This window comes from Liolophura sinensis, chromosome 1 (assembly GCF_032854445.1).
Source record: "Liolophura sinensis isolate JHLJ2023 chromosome 1, CUHK_Ljap_v2, whole genome shotgun sequence".
Taxonomy (NCBI): domain Eukaryota; kingdom Metazoa; phylum Mollusca; class Polyplacophora; order Chitonida; family Chitonidae; genus Liolophura; species Liolophura sinensis.
In genome coordinates this window covers 94,521,956-94,536,256 of record NC_088295.1, presented here as the reverse complement: position 1 = coordinate 94,536,256, position 14,301 = coordinate 94,521,956, and the positions used below count along the sequence as shown (strand labels likewise).

The 14,301-nt window shown below is 43.3% G+C and overlaps 1 protein-coding gene across 1 annotated transcript in view; it reads right to left on the bottom strand.

The window, feature by feature from the left end:
* Nucleotides 1-13,985, bottom strand: part of LOC135465995 (uncharacterized) — a 72,199-nt gene extending 58,214 nt beyond the window's left edge. Inside the window, exon 1 of the mRNA XM_064743383.1 lies at nt 13,329-13,985. Within this exon, the coding sequence (XP_064599453.1) occupies nt 13,329-13,462 (134 nt within the window). The 5' untranslated portion in view covers nt 13,463-13,985. The remainder of the gene's footprint in view (nt 1-13,328) is intronic.
* Between the last annotated feature and the right edge of the window lie 316 nt (nt 13,986-14,301).

Genomic DNA, 14,301 nt, shown 5'->3' with positions numbered 1-14,301 from the left:
TGTGACAGAGCTGGGGTAAACTGATAGCTACAGAGCACTGTCACACAGTTTTCACAGATGTGTCACCTGTGTGACAGAGCTGGGGTAAACTGATAGCTACAGAGCACTGTCACACTGTTTTCACAGATGTGTCACCTGTGTGACAAAGCTGGGGTAAACTGATAGCTACAGAGCACTGTCACACTGTTTTCACAGATGTGTCACCTGTGTGACAAAGCTGGGGTAAACTGATAGCTACAGAGCACTGTCACACTGTTTTCACAGATGTGTCACCTGTGTGACAAAGCTGGGGTAAACTGAAGGCCACTGATGTGTCACCTGAAGGCAGATCCTAGATAGCATGGTTCTCAAGTCATGAGTAACAACATTTGCTTTTTGACAACTGTATACCAGACTGTACTGTATAGCCAGTGGATACTCAGGGGGTAGCATGTAGGTGTTCCCAGGCTATTCCTTAGCCTGACTAACACAGCAAAAGGCATCCCTAACTGGATGATAAGCAGACTATTGATGCAGAGATTATATAGCTGATAAGGTCACTCGGCACAACCACAGTATGACATGTACAACGACCCACCTGGGAGAGTAACCCTCATATACATACACAATTGTACACACAGCCTTTTATCCGCTATTCATACCGACTACTCACTAATGGGACACAGGCACAGTAACCTATATTCGCACAATGGTCTACGTGAGGGAAATCTCTTTAAACCTGCCTCAATATACCAGGTTGTTACAGCAGTTACATATGGTATCAAACTGATACATGTGCACCTAACCCTCAGTTACATGTGGTATATCGCTGACACATGCGCACCTAACCTTCAGTTACATGTGGTATCAGACTGACACATGCGCAAATAACACTCAGTTACATGTGGTATCAAACTGACAGATGCGCACCTAATCCTCAGTTACGTGGTATCAGACTGACACATGTGCACCTAACCCTCAGTTACATGTGGTATCAGACTGACACATGCCCACCCAACCCTCACTTGCATGTGGTATCAGACTTACGCATGTGGACCTAACCCTCACTTACATGTGGTATCAGACTGACACGTGCACCTAACACTAAGTTACATGTGGTATCAGACTGACAGATGTGCACCTAATCCTCAGTTACATGTGGTATCAGACTGACACGTGCATCTAACCCTCACTTACATGTAGTATCAGACTGACACATGCGCACCTAATCCTCAGTTACATGTGGTATCAGACTGACACATGTGCACCTAACCCTCAGTTACATGTGGTATAAGACTGACACATGCACACCTAACACTCAGTTACATGCGGTATCAGACTGACAGATGCGCACCTAATCCTCAGTTACATGTGGTATCAGACTGACACATGTGCACCCAACGATCAGTTACATGTGGTATCAGACTGACACATGTGCACCTAACCCTCAGTTACATGTGGTATAAGACTGACACATGCACACCTAACACTCAGTTACATGCGGTATCAGACTGACAGATGCGCACCCAACGATCAGTTACATGTGGTATCAGACTGACACATGTGCACCTTACCCAGGCAATACCTCACCCTATAAAAGGAATGGATGATGTCTGTGCATTATCTTTGTCCACTGCAACAACTCACTTTTGCCAGTGAGCCACTGGTAGCCATTGAACATTGTCACTGAAACAGAAATCGTCACTAGCACTACGAACAGCCCTTGCTTCCCTAACCAAATCTCTGCTGAAAACAATGACTCAGTCGACCAGCAATGACAGCCCTGACCACAGCCTACAGTGTTGTTGTTGTAACAGCAGCGATGAGGTAATCACAATCAATAAGGTTGCCTTCTCTTTAATGAAGGAATACCCCTAAGAACTTACCAGGCACAAGGAAGACAAGGCAGAAATATTGGCCCTCCGTCCACTATCACATCAAGAATAAGAGAGGCTCTGGTCTTGAGTGAGCCCAGGTCCATTGTGTAATCTAGCACCCCTTTGTTGATGTTGTTAGGACCAGAGACCAGCAGTAAGGCATTGTATTGACCTAAGCTATCAGCAGTACACCATTATGAGTCACAGAACGGATTACCCATCACTGTTTACCATTTACCTGATACAGTCACTGGCAGGTCTTGTCTTCTTGATCGGGATGGTCTTGCGGTCTCCATTGAAGTGGACCCCCATCACTTGCTGTGGTCAGCGCTGGGGTCCCACAGATGGACTGTGACTCAGTCAGGCCTGCTGTCAGCTCTTAGTTCCCCCAGTCCCTCTGTCAGTCACTGACCCTCCACTGTTTCCCTGTTGTCAGTGTCTGATGGTCAGCTGACAGTTACTAATGACACACTAGTCCAGAGGCAGCCACTGTGCTTTTCAGCAGACCATAACAGCCTGAAGGTAAGAGTCTGTCTGGTCTTTGTGGCCCCCACAGGATCCCCTCCCTCTCTGTGGCTCACAGGCTCTGCCCTAGCTATGGCTGTAGACACTGCTTCACTTCCTCCCTCCCTCTCTCCCTCACTCACAAAGGAGAAAGCATTATACCAGACTTCCTTACAGTGACCAGAAACAACCTGCCATGACAACTGTCCACAGTCACCTTTCAGCAGGAGAATTACAATTTACAATGGGCACTAAATGCAGCCATCATAAACGTCTGTGAGAATTCATAAACTTGTCTGTTTTGTCTGTATGATGTTTTATTGGGCTGGAGTGTGTTAAACCTTATGGACATGAATCCTGGCCACACGTCCTACAGAAAACCCTCCTATTATAAGACATAACAAGCACGTGCCTGGGAGACCCTACCCCAGGGCCCACGGGCCAGGTGAGATGGAGCACAAAGACTACGCTCTATTCATCTCTCAACAAATACGTCACCATGGTTACCTCAAGAATACAACAATACATCTTCCTGTAACATCAATTTTTACATTGGATCATTTTGTCCTCTATACTGATTAACAGACGAACCTGAGTAACAATGGGGCCTATAATGAGAGACGTAGAAGGGTAAAAAAAAAAAAAAATAGCAAATTAAGGTGCAATTAGGAGTAACAAATGAAAATATTGTAATAAGACATCTGACCTTTCCAATGCATTACATGTTTTTTCATCTTTTCATACCCCATATTAATATAATTACCTTTAAAAAACACACAGGTAAGAACATTTTTTAGATTCTTGAATAAATGTAAGGCATTAGCTGAAGGACAGCAGAAAATTTCCACATTGTTCTACAAAAAAACCTAGTTCTTAATTACCACTTGAATGTCACCTGTTTAGACAGTACACCAAACAAAAAGAATGCAATGCTTTTCACAGTGAAATAAAGCAGTGGACTGTTGTGAACACACCCTCACCACATTGTGTCACCTGAGCTAACTCATTTCACAATGAGTACACTGTAGTGGATAGATATTTCACAGGTAGGACTAAAACTACCCATCATTATTTAACAATACGTCCTAACAACAAGTACTTAACAAATCAGTAGAAACAGGAACACAATGATGTTCTTAGACACATCTATATTTGCCTACGTAATAAAGTAAGACAAGGTACTAGTGTTTGTATGAGGACTGTGTGTGGAGGCCAGAGTGGGATACCACAGGGGGATCCCCTTTGTCCCCTACTGTTATCTGTCTCAGGAGGTAACAAAGCTGTAGCAGCTGGAGCTACAGCCAGAATAGCCAAACTCCAGAGTCCGTACCATGCAGCACCAGAAAAGATGCCAGCTTTATCAGCTCAAGCTTAAAATCTTAATGCAAATGTGATGAAACTGATGTTAATTATCTGCCCTAACTGACTGTCCCAATTTACAGCTCATGTGCATACTGAGGTTGGTATTCTGTGATTACCACGACTGGTGGCCTACACATACACATGTCCGTACAGTCATAGGCCAGAGTTGCTATTCAGTTTCACAACAGAGCAACGTATTACTGACCTGTGTACAGTACATGAAATTTGGTCACAACAGAACAATGTATTACTGACCCAGTGTGTACAGTACATGAAATTTGGTCACAACAGAACAATGTATTACTGACCCAGTGTGTACAGTACATGAAATTTGGTCACAACAGAACAATGTATTACTGACCCAGTGTGTACAGTACATGAAATTTGGTCACAACAGAACAACGTATTACTGACCCAGTGTGTACAGTACATGAAATTTGGTCACAACGGAGCAATGTATTACTGACCCAGTGTGTACAGTACATGAAATTTGGTCACAACAAAACAATGTATTACTGACCCAGTGTGTACACTAAATGAAATTGGGTCAGTCATCTCATATGCACACTTTATTTTGAAATTATGTCTATACAGGAAATTTAACCACCTTCAAACAGCCAATTATGTACACTCATAGATTTCTTTTCAACATTACACATCCAACAAATATATTAACATGTTTCCAAATTACAAACACCAATTAATAGCAAATCGGGAATATGACAACAGACAATGACCGAAGCAATGTCTACTTATTTTCACACCACGAATATGACAACAGACAATGACCGAAGTAATGTCTACTTATTTCACACCACGAATATGACAACAGACAATGACCGAAGCAATGTCTACTTATTTCACACCACGAATATGACAACAGATAATGACTGAAGTAATGTCTACTTTTTCACACCAGAATTATGACAACGGATAATGACCAAAGTAATGTCTGCTTATTTCACACCCCAAATATGACAACAGACAATGACTGAAGTAATGTCTACTTCTTTCACACCAGAATTATGACAACAGATAATGACCGAAGTAATGTCTACTTATTTCACACCAGGATTATGACAACGGATAATGACCAAAGTAATGTCTGCTTATTTCACACCCCGAATATGACAACAGACAATGACTGAAGTAACGTCTAATTTTTTAACTCCAGGAATATGACAACAGACAATGACTGAAGTAATGTCTACCTTTTTCACACCAGGATTATGACAACAGACAATGACTGAAGCAAGGTCTACTTATTTCTCACCAGGAATATGACAACAGACAATGACCGAAGCAATGTCTACTTATTTCTCACCAGGAATATGACGACAGATAATGACTGAAGCAAGGTCTACTTATTTACTTCTGCTGGTTAACCTCATAATGAAAATCTTGTCACTTGTCAATTTTATGGGTGGAGGAAATCACCCAGGATAAACCACCAACCTCTGGCATGTTAGTTATGAATGCACCAACATGTGATGGACATATGCGCACAACAGTGGTAGGGAGACAAACACACACGGCCACCATATATTGTCACACCTAATATATATATATATATATATAGATACACCTAATCCCCAGGGTGAAGTGGAGCCCTTGAGAGCTACCTCCCTGACATGCCCACATCCTGAGAGCTGGACATCAGTCTGGGATCACAAATATATGTACGTCTAGTCCCCAGGGTGGGGAACAGCCTGAGCCCACCATTACCTCAGTACATCCATGTGTATATGTATACAGATAACTGTAGCAGCAGAGAGCTATCAGCCCCTGCACGGCCACTACCACCACCAGCCAGCCTGCCTCATCTACATGTACATCTCTGCGAGGTGACCCTCCCAGAAGACACAGTTACCATTTCCCTGTTTATTGAGAGCTTATCTCAGTTAACAGCAAAATTTTGAAATATCAACAGGAGATAGCGCCAGTGAACATCCCGTTTCTCTACACTGAGTGATGCTTCAACCCACACAGAGCAGCTTCAGCAGCCATAGAAGTGCACAGGATGCCATATACATGTATATTGAAGAGAACTTAATCTTTGTTCCAAAAAGAAAACATGTCACTTGTGTAAGGCTCAATCAAAACTGCCAAATGTCCCAGACACACACTGTGCCTGTGCAGACCACCAAGACACATGAGGCAGTATGGAAAATTGCCAAATGTCCCAGACACACTCTGTGTAGTGTGCAGACCACCAAGACACATGAGGCAGTATGGACAATTGCCAAATGTCCCAGACACACTCTGTGCAGTGTGCAGACCACCAAGACACATGAGGCAGTATGGACAATTGCCAAATGTCCCAGACACACTCTGTGCCTGTGCAGACCACCAAGACACATGAGGCAGTATGGACAATTGCTAAATGTCCCAGACACACACTGTGCCTGTGCAGACCACCAAGACACATGAGGCAGTATGGACAATTGCTAAATGTCCCACACACACACACTGTGCCTGTGCAGACCACCAAGACACATGAGGCAGTATGGAAAATTGCCAAATGTCCCAGACACACTCTGTGCAGTGTGCAGACCCCAAATAATCATGTCACATGATGAACATAAGAACATACAGAAGAATAAATTACACATGTAATATAAACTATACTCAGGGATCAGAATTAATTCAAACTAAAGTGTAGTAAATAGGTTAACACAGAGTGTACATGTGCTATGAATGAAATGTGTGTGATATGTTCTGCTCAGGCATAAAGCTGTGAATCTACTCAGTTAGGCACATCATGTAATTTTAACCTGTACTAAAAAATCACAAATCATGGATAATTGGACACAAAACAAGGATTCTGAGCAAAACAGAAGACTTTAATTATCTTTATTTAATTATTTACTAGATATGTCAAAGTGCTTTATTCTTAGCACCAAAACGTCCTCCACGTTTAAAAGCTCAGTCTGTAGTCATAGCTAAAATCATAGGGCCAACACACAAAGAATGTTCTCTGTGATTTCCACATGATGGGCATGTCTATAGGTTACACCACCTTAGTGAACTGACTGACTTCGCTTCAGACAATACACCATGGAATTTGGAATTCAAACAATGTTCTAGACAAGCTGCAGGAGTTACATATGTATACCTGTGGCAGAATTCTGCCCACCGGTTGGTTAACGGACACCCACAATAAGCCAGGAAAAAATGCAGACCACTGTTCATAAGCATAGGCATTTTCCTATAGCCCTACACTGAACATTTCATTACAGAAAACACTTAAACAATTAGGCCAACATGGTCTTGCATTTAAGTCCTGTAAGTGACTAGGGGTAGGAGCAATAAGAGATAGCTTTCCTCACTAACGGAGCAGCTGTATCTCAGCACCATAGCTCCTGGTTCTCAGCTCTACAATCAACTTCTCAATCACCACTACAGTTTTCCTGGGCTTTCCCTAACCCCTGGTCCAAGCCTGACCTTGACATTACATGCTGTACTCCTCCCACCCAAGACTCATAGCACCAAAGGGACAGAGGAACAAGTCCAGTCACACAACACGCCTGTAAGCTGTTAGCAGTACTTACACAGGTGAGAACTCATCACAGCAATTACACCTGTCCCTGGGATTTCTATCAGGTATGATGAGCAGTGATCCATAACTGGACATCTCACATCAGCTGTTATCTTCCTGTATTGGTCTGGCCTATATTTACCTATGTTTATACGTACAATGTACAGCACAAATTGGTCATCAGTCCAAATACAGAGCAAGATATATTCACCTTAACCCACTTCATGAAATTGACATATGAACCTTTTTTTTGAGAATTGATGTTTTTGTGTAACAGGTATGATAGCAGGATAATGCCAGAGACTTTAAAAACTACCTATACTTACAATATACCTGTACCTAAACACTAGGGTATGACATACACACAGGGTAGTCCTCGTAGTCACCAAAACATCTAACCTACTTCCCTGTTCACCTGTAGTTTTTCATTTTTAAGGCAATGATCTGAAACAACAGTTGAATGTATTTATGTGTAACTTAACATCCAGGTCATTTCTTTCTGAAACTTTGTCGAAGTAGTCTGACAATCTTGATGGCACCAGAAGAGCTTCGCCAGTGTTCATAAAATCCCCTTCACATACTTTTTTTATAATTATTCATTTTTCTTCTGACACTAAATAATGTTTATCTTTTACAAAGTGTTAGTGCTTTAGTGTTTCTGATGGAAGTGCCCATAATAATAATACAGAGACTGGAGTGCACATATTTCTAGGCAGTCTTACGGCAACAGATCTGCGCCTGAATGATGTATGGAAATACCGCTCATTTTTCTACTATCGTGAAACTTAAATGATGTCATAATTTACTACACCTGTTGTCAGGAATTAAATTTACTGCAACCAAGGGTACAACTGCTGGCATTAGCCAGGACTGATATTCAGTATCTAATAAACTCAGTATCTAATACAATCTCACAACATGACAGGATTACCTGTTGTACCTTAATCTTATAATCTAGTGCAGTATAAATACAAACATATTCCTGTAAGGGGCCTGGCTGCCTGCCTGGTATGTATGTGTACACCGTAACACTGCAGACAGAAGATACCTGTACAACACTGATCTACTAACTCCTGTAACACTGCAGACAGAAGATACCTGTACAACACTGATCTACTAACTCCTGTAACACTGCAGACAGAGGATGCCTGTACAACATTGATCTAGTAACTCCTGTAACACTGCAGACAGAAGATACCTGTACAACACTGATCTACTAACTCCTGTAACACTGCAGACACAGGATGCCTGTACAACACTGATCTAGTAACTCCTGTAACACTGCAGACAGAAGATGCCTGTACAACACTGATCTACTAACTCCTGTAACACTGCAGACAGAAGATGCCTGTACAACACTGATCTAGTAACTCCTGTAACACTGCAGACAGAGGATGCCTGTACAACACTGATCTAATAACTCCTGTAACACTGCAGACACAGGATGCCTGTACAACACTGATCTAGTAACTCCTGTAACACTGCAGACAGAAGATGCCTGTACAACACTGATCTACTAACTCCTGTAACACTGCAGACAGAGGATGCCTGTACAACACTGATCTACTAACTCCTGTAACACTGCAGACAGAAGATACCTGTACAACACTGATCTACTAACTCCTGTAACACTGCAGACAGAAGATGCCTGTACAACACTGATCTACTAACTCCTGTAACACTGCAGACAGAAGATGCCTGTACAACACTGATCTACTAACTCCTGTAACACTGCAGACAGAGCATGCCTGTACAACACTGATCTAGTAACTCCTGTAACACTGCAGACAGAGGATGCCTGTACAACACTGATCTACTAAACTCTATTGTCAAACAAATACAGACATTTCCCTCTGCCATGGGGGATGTGCAAAACAAATAGGAGGTATATTTGGGTTGAGGTGTCACTTTACTAGCTTATCACCTGGATCTAACCAGCGTATTTCTCACATAGTGGCTCTTAACCTATGCTTCCAAGGAGAGGCTTTACATGATACCAGTCTGTTAACACCTGGATAGAAATAGGCTACTCTGTCAGATCAACTTCTCCATAATAAGCTTGTGGCAATTAGTCCTGTACACAATTACCTGTAGACACTTTTTGTGGTGCCACGGACCTTCAGTCAGTCACAGGTGTAACTAGGTCAGTCAGGTGTATTATACTCACACAAACACGCTTACATGGGCGGGAAATTAAAAACGGCCTCTCACTAAAATGTTTCAATTTACTAATTAATTAGATCTGCTGAATCAAATTTTCACGACAAAGTCAGAAGAATTTTATATTCATTATGTTTAAGCCAATGTCCTGCCATAGTGCCACTGTGTGAACACAATCCCTCATACGCACCCTAGTCCCAAGCAATCATTCTCTGATGTTACACTGCTGTAATTGTGACATAACTTTTTGATTTACGACCACAACTACAGACTGGCTTGTCACAGAATACACACACCATGGGACACCGTGTTTCCTGCAGGAAATGTTCCCCACTGGTTTTATTATGGACCAAGCACTTGAATTTAACCAAAATGCCACATTAATTTCACATCCAGGTGATCAAGTGAACGGGATGGTAATCAACCAGTTGACACTACCAGTGGCACATTCTATTTCCTCCACTGCTCTGGCTTTACACTATTCCTCCAGTACTGTGCACAACAATGCTGATCTACAATTTCACTCACTCACTCAACCCACTGGATTATAATTAAGGCTCTCACAATAACCCAACAAAAGGTTCCTAGAACCAACTGGTAACTGGAGAACAGGGAAGTCAACAAAATTACAGGAATATCATTCTAATTGAGCTGAACTGAGCCTGAACTGAACTATGATCATGGGGAGTTTAACTATTGTTCAGCAATTAACCTCTTCTTTGTTTATTCGTATGACTGGTGTTTTAGCAGGCGGTCAGCATTATGGTGTTAGGAAACCGGTCAGAGCATTATGGTATTAGGAAACTGGTCAGAGCATTATGGTTGGAGGAATGCAGGCAGAGCATTATGGTGGGAAGAGACCTAGCAGAGCATTATGGTGGGAGGAAACCAGGCAGCGCATTATGGTGGGAGGAAACCAGGCAGAACACTATGGTGGGAGGAGACGGAGCAGAACATTATGGTGGGAAAAGACGGAGCAGAACATTATGGTGGGAGGAAACCGGGCAGAGAATTATGGTGGGAGGAAATGAGGCAGAGCACTATGGTGGGAGGAGACGGGGCAGAACATTATGATGGGAGAAGACAGAGCAGAGCATTATGGTGGGAGGAAACGAGGCAGCGCATTATGGTGGGAGGAAACGAGGCAGAGCACTATGGTGGGAGGAGACGGAGCAGAACATTATGGTGGGAAAAGACCGAGCAGAACATTATGGTGGGAGGAGATAGAGCAGAGCATTATGGTGGGAGGAAACCAGGCAGCACATTATGGTGGGAGGAAACAAGGCAGAGCATTATGGTGGGAGGAGACGGAGCAGAGCATTATGGTGGGAAAAGACCGAGCAGAACATTATGGTGGGAGGAAACTGGGCAGAGAATTAGCCTCTTAAACAGGATGATAAAGTGAACAACAGTAAATGTAGCGATGCAGTGGGGAAGTCTCCCCCTCCCACACCCTGCCCTCCTTCAACACCAACAAACTTCATGCAGGATATACATCGCCGTGAGGCAGACTAAAACAGTTTTTCCACAAATTGAACTCTGCAGTATTCCATACAGTACCACCCTGTAACAAGGAGGCATCTTACGTGTGGGAGTCAAAACTATGAAATAACATACAATATTTACTTAAGTTAAAGATTATCTGTAAACACTGATGTCTTCCTGCTACGAAGATAGGAGTAAAATCCAGACAGAAACATCTTGGATGATTTGCCTCTGTGCCCCGTTGCTAGCTACTACATTACTACATGAGCAAGCTCCACACCCCAACCACAACCCCCGCACATCTCATAATGAATGCATCAAGATTGGTCGCATTACATTGCCACTCCAGCTGTTTTTTTTTTCTTCCGTTTCCCCCCACTATATATGAAAATGTATGACTGAGGGGGGAATGCATGCTCAGCTAAATATACAAGGCTGTTACTAAGATTGGCTTGTGGCCAGCCCATGACCTTATATAGTAGATGAAGAAGCAGAGAGAGCCTAATTGAGCTCATTAAGTATTACCAGACCAGGGTAAAGGGCATTGCATCCCATCAGGGTTACACAGGGGCAGGGCAGAAGTGAGGGGGGGGGGGGGAGGGGGCAATGTGGATGGGAGATACCAGTAGGTACATGGCTCTGACTGTACAATGTTCATTCACAGAAGCCACCATAGTACACACACATACACACCTACACGATGCCTAGCACCAGTTCACTGTCCGGTGTACCTACATGAATGTGTAGACCTTGTGCCAGCTGTAATTACCCTTACCTTCTGTGTGGAGGTTAATGGTGGGTCAGTCAATCCAACAGTTGTGCTGCTGAGAATACATGTACATAACCCCTCAAAGCAGTGCACTACCAGTTGTGCACAGTTCTGACAGTCCACACACAGTATATGTACCAATATGTAGAACATGTGCCAGCTGTAATTACTTAACGAGCCAGAGCCTCCTGTAGGAAACTAGGCTAATAAGGTTTCATGTGTGAAACTGTTGTACTGCCAAGAATAAGCTTAGAATATAGATGACAAGTACTCCACTAGTTAATATACATGTGCTATACAATCATGTATGTATGTATGTATGCTTGGGGTATGCTCAATTAACCAGAGTGATTGTCGAGTTGACCTGTTGAATTCTACTGCTCAGAAGTATAAGGAAAATGCCAGTGTAGTGTGTATAAAACTATCCCTAGCACACAATTCCACGCCCCAATCAATCAGACAACCAGTATGTATCATTACCTAGTGAGCTCTGGAAGACAGGTGAGTGTGTATCATCACCTGGCGAGAGGTGCAAGACAGGTGAGTGTGTATCATCGAATATTCACCTGGTGAGTTGTTTATCACCTGTGTAAGACAGGTAAGCGTGTATCATCACCTGGTGAGCTGTGTATCACCTGTGTAAGTGTATATTCACCTGGTGAGCTGTACATCACGTGTCATCCAGATGAGTGTGTATTATCACCTGGTGAGCTGTGTATCACCTGTAAAACAGGTGAGTGTGTATCATCACCTGGTGAGCTGTGTATCACGTGTGTCATCCAGATGAGTGTGTATCATCACCTGGTGAGCTGTGTATCACGTGTGTAAGACAGGTGAGTGTGTAAAATCACCTGGTAAGCTGTGTTTCACCTGTGTCAGGTGAGTGTGTATCATCACTTGGTGAGCTGTGTATCACCTGTGTCAGGTGAGTGTGTATCATCACCTGGTGAGCTGTGTTTCACCTGTGTAAGACAGGCGAGTGTGTATCATCATCTGGTGAGCTGTGTATCACCTGTAAAACAGGTGAGTGTGTATCATCACCTGGTGAGCTGAGTATCACCTATGTCAGTTGAGTGTGTATCATCACCTGGTGAGCTGTGTATCACCTGTGTCAGGTGAGTGTGTATCATCACCTGGTGAGCTGTGTATCACCTGTGTCAGGTGAGTGTGTATCATCACCTGGTGAGCTGTGTATCACCTGTGTAAGACATGCGAGTGTGTATCATCATCTGGTGAGCTGTGTATCACCTGTAAAACAGGTGAGTGTGTATCATCACCTGGTGAGCTGTGCATCACCTGTCTCAGTCAGGTGAGTATGTAAGAGTATGACCAGTGTGTTACCATAGATGTCAGCATGACAGTGCCACAGCTAACCACTAAGAGTAACATACAGAGTATACAGAAGATTTTTCTCCCTGCCACTGAATATCAAATCAAACAATATTAACACAATTAATACACACAAAACAACAAACAAACCACACCTTTTTGCCAGCCTTTAACACATGGAACTTATTCCAGTGTGACGTAAAACAGTATAAATGATCAAGAAAATAAGAATATTTTTTAAGAATCAGAGCAATGCTAAACAGAACATGTGTACATATTAGCAAATACAGTACGGTCAGTGATAAAACATCCTGCTAACACGTACCTGCTGATATGAGTGACAAATCTGCTGAGGAGTTCAGAGTCTAGCTGATCCAACGATTTCTGTTTATGGTAGAGTAACCTGGCAGAGGAGGGGCAGGGTTTGGACATAAACACTGGCGTCTTCCTCTCCTTCATCCTACAACCTTACATCCCTGAGGCTCAGGGGGTGGGTTAGTAAGCCAGGGACTTGCTAGCCAGGCCAAGGGAGGGGATCAGACAGAGTGGTCACAACTTATGAACACCACCACACTGCCTCCTACTGCCATTTCTGGGTCACACTGCCTACACCAACGATTACAGCACAGCTATTAAAACAAGGATGGCCAAAATTGATAGCTATGAGGTGGGTACTTCCTCACAGCTGTTCACAAAACACAGGCATGGAACAGATAGATAACGGCACAATCGTAGTGATGGCCCTCCTCATGAATAAACTGCATAATGCCTTTCTCAGGAGCGATAATGGATCCTCCAATCACCAAATTCCAGCAGAAAAACGGTAAGATGGAATTCCTTATGCCACATCATCTCAAACTATGCTTGTGATTGTAGAAGCTGTAAACAGTCTGTCTCCTGCGAAGTGTGAGATGTCAGGGAGGTGAGGGACTAGCCAGCTGTCTGATCAGAGACTGTGTACAAGTATACTGGTGGTGTGAGATCAGACATGGTCCAGTGATTACACTGAGAGAGTGAGAGAGAGAGAGAGAAAGAAAGAGAAAAAGAGGGGGGGGGGGGGGGGTGCAACAAGGCAGCACAATGACCTAAATCCAGTAAGACAACAGTCAGCTAGCACAAAGCCTGATATCCATCTCTGGTGTTCAGCAGGGCCACATCAGAGTGTGACAGCCGAAGACGCACTATCTGCTCACCACTGCTGCTGCTGCCTGCTGGTGCTAGAGTCCAGACTGGCGCTCACCACCGCCAATGCTGCCTGCTGCAGCAGATGTAAGTCAGACCAAGAGATGAATGTGTTG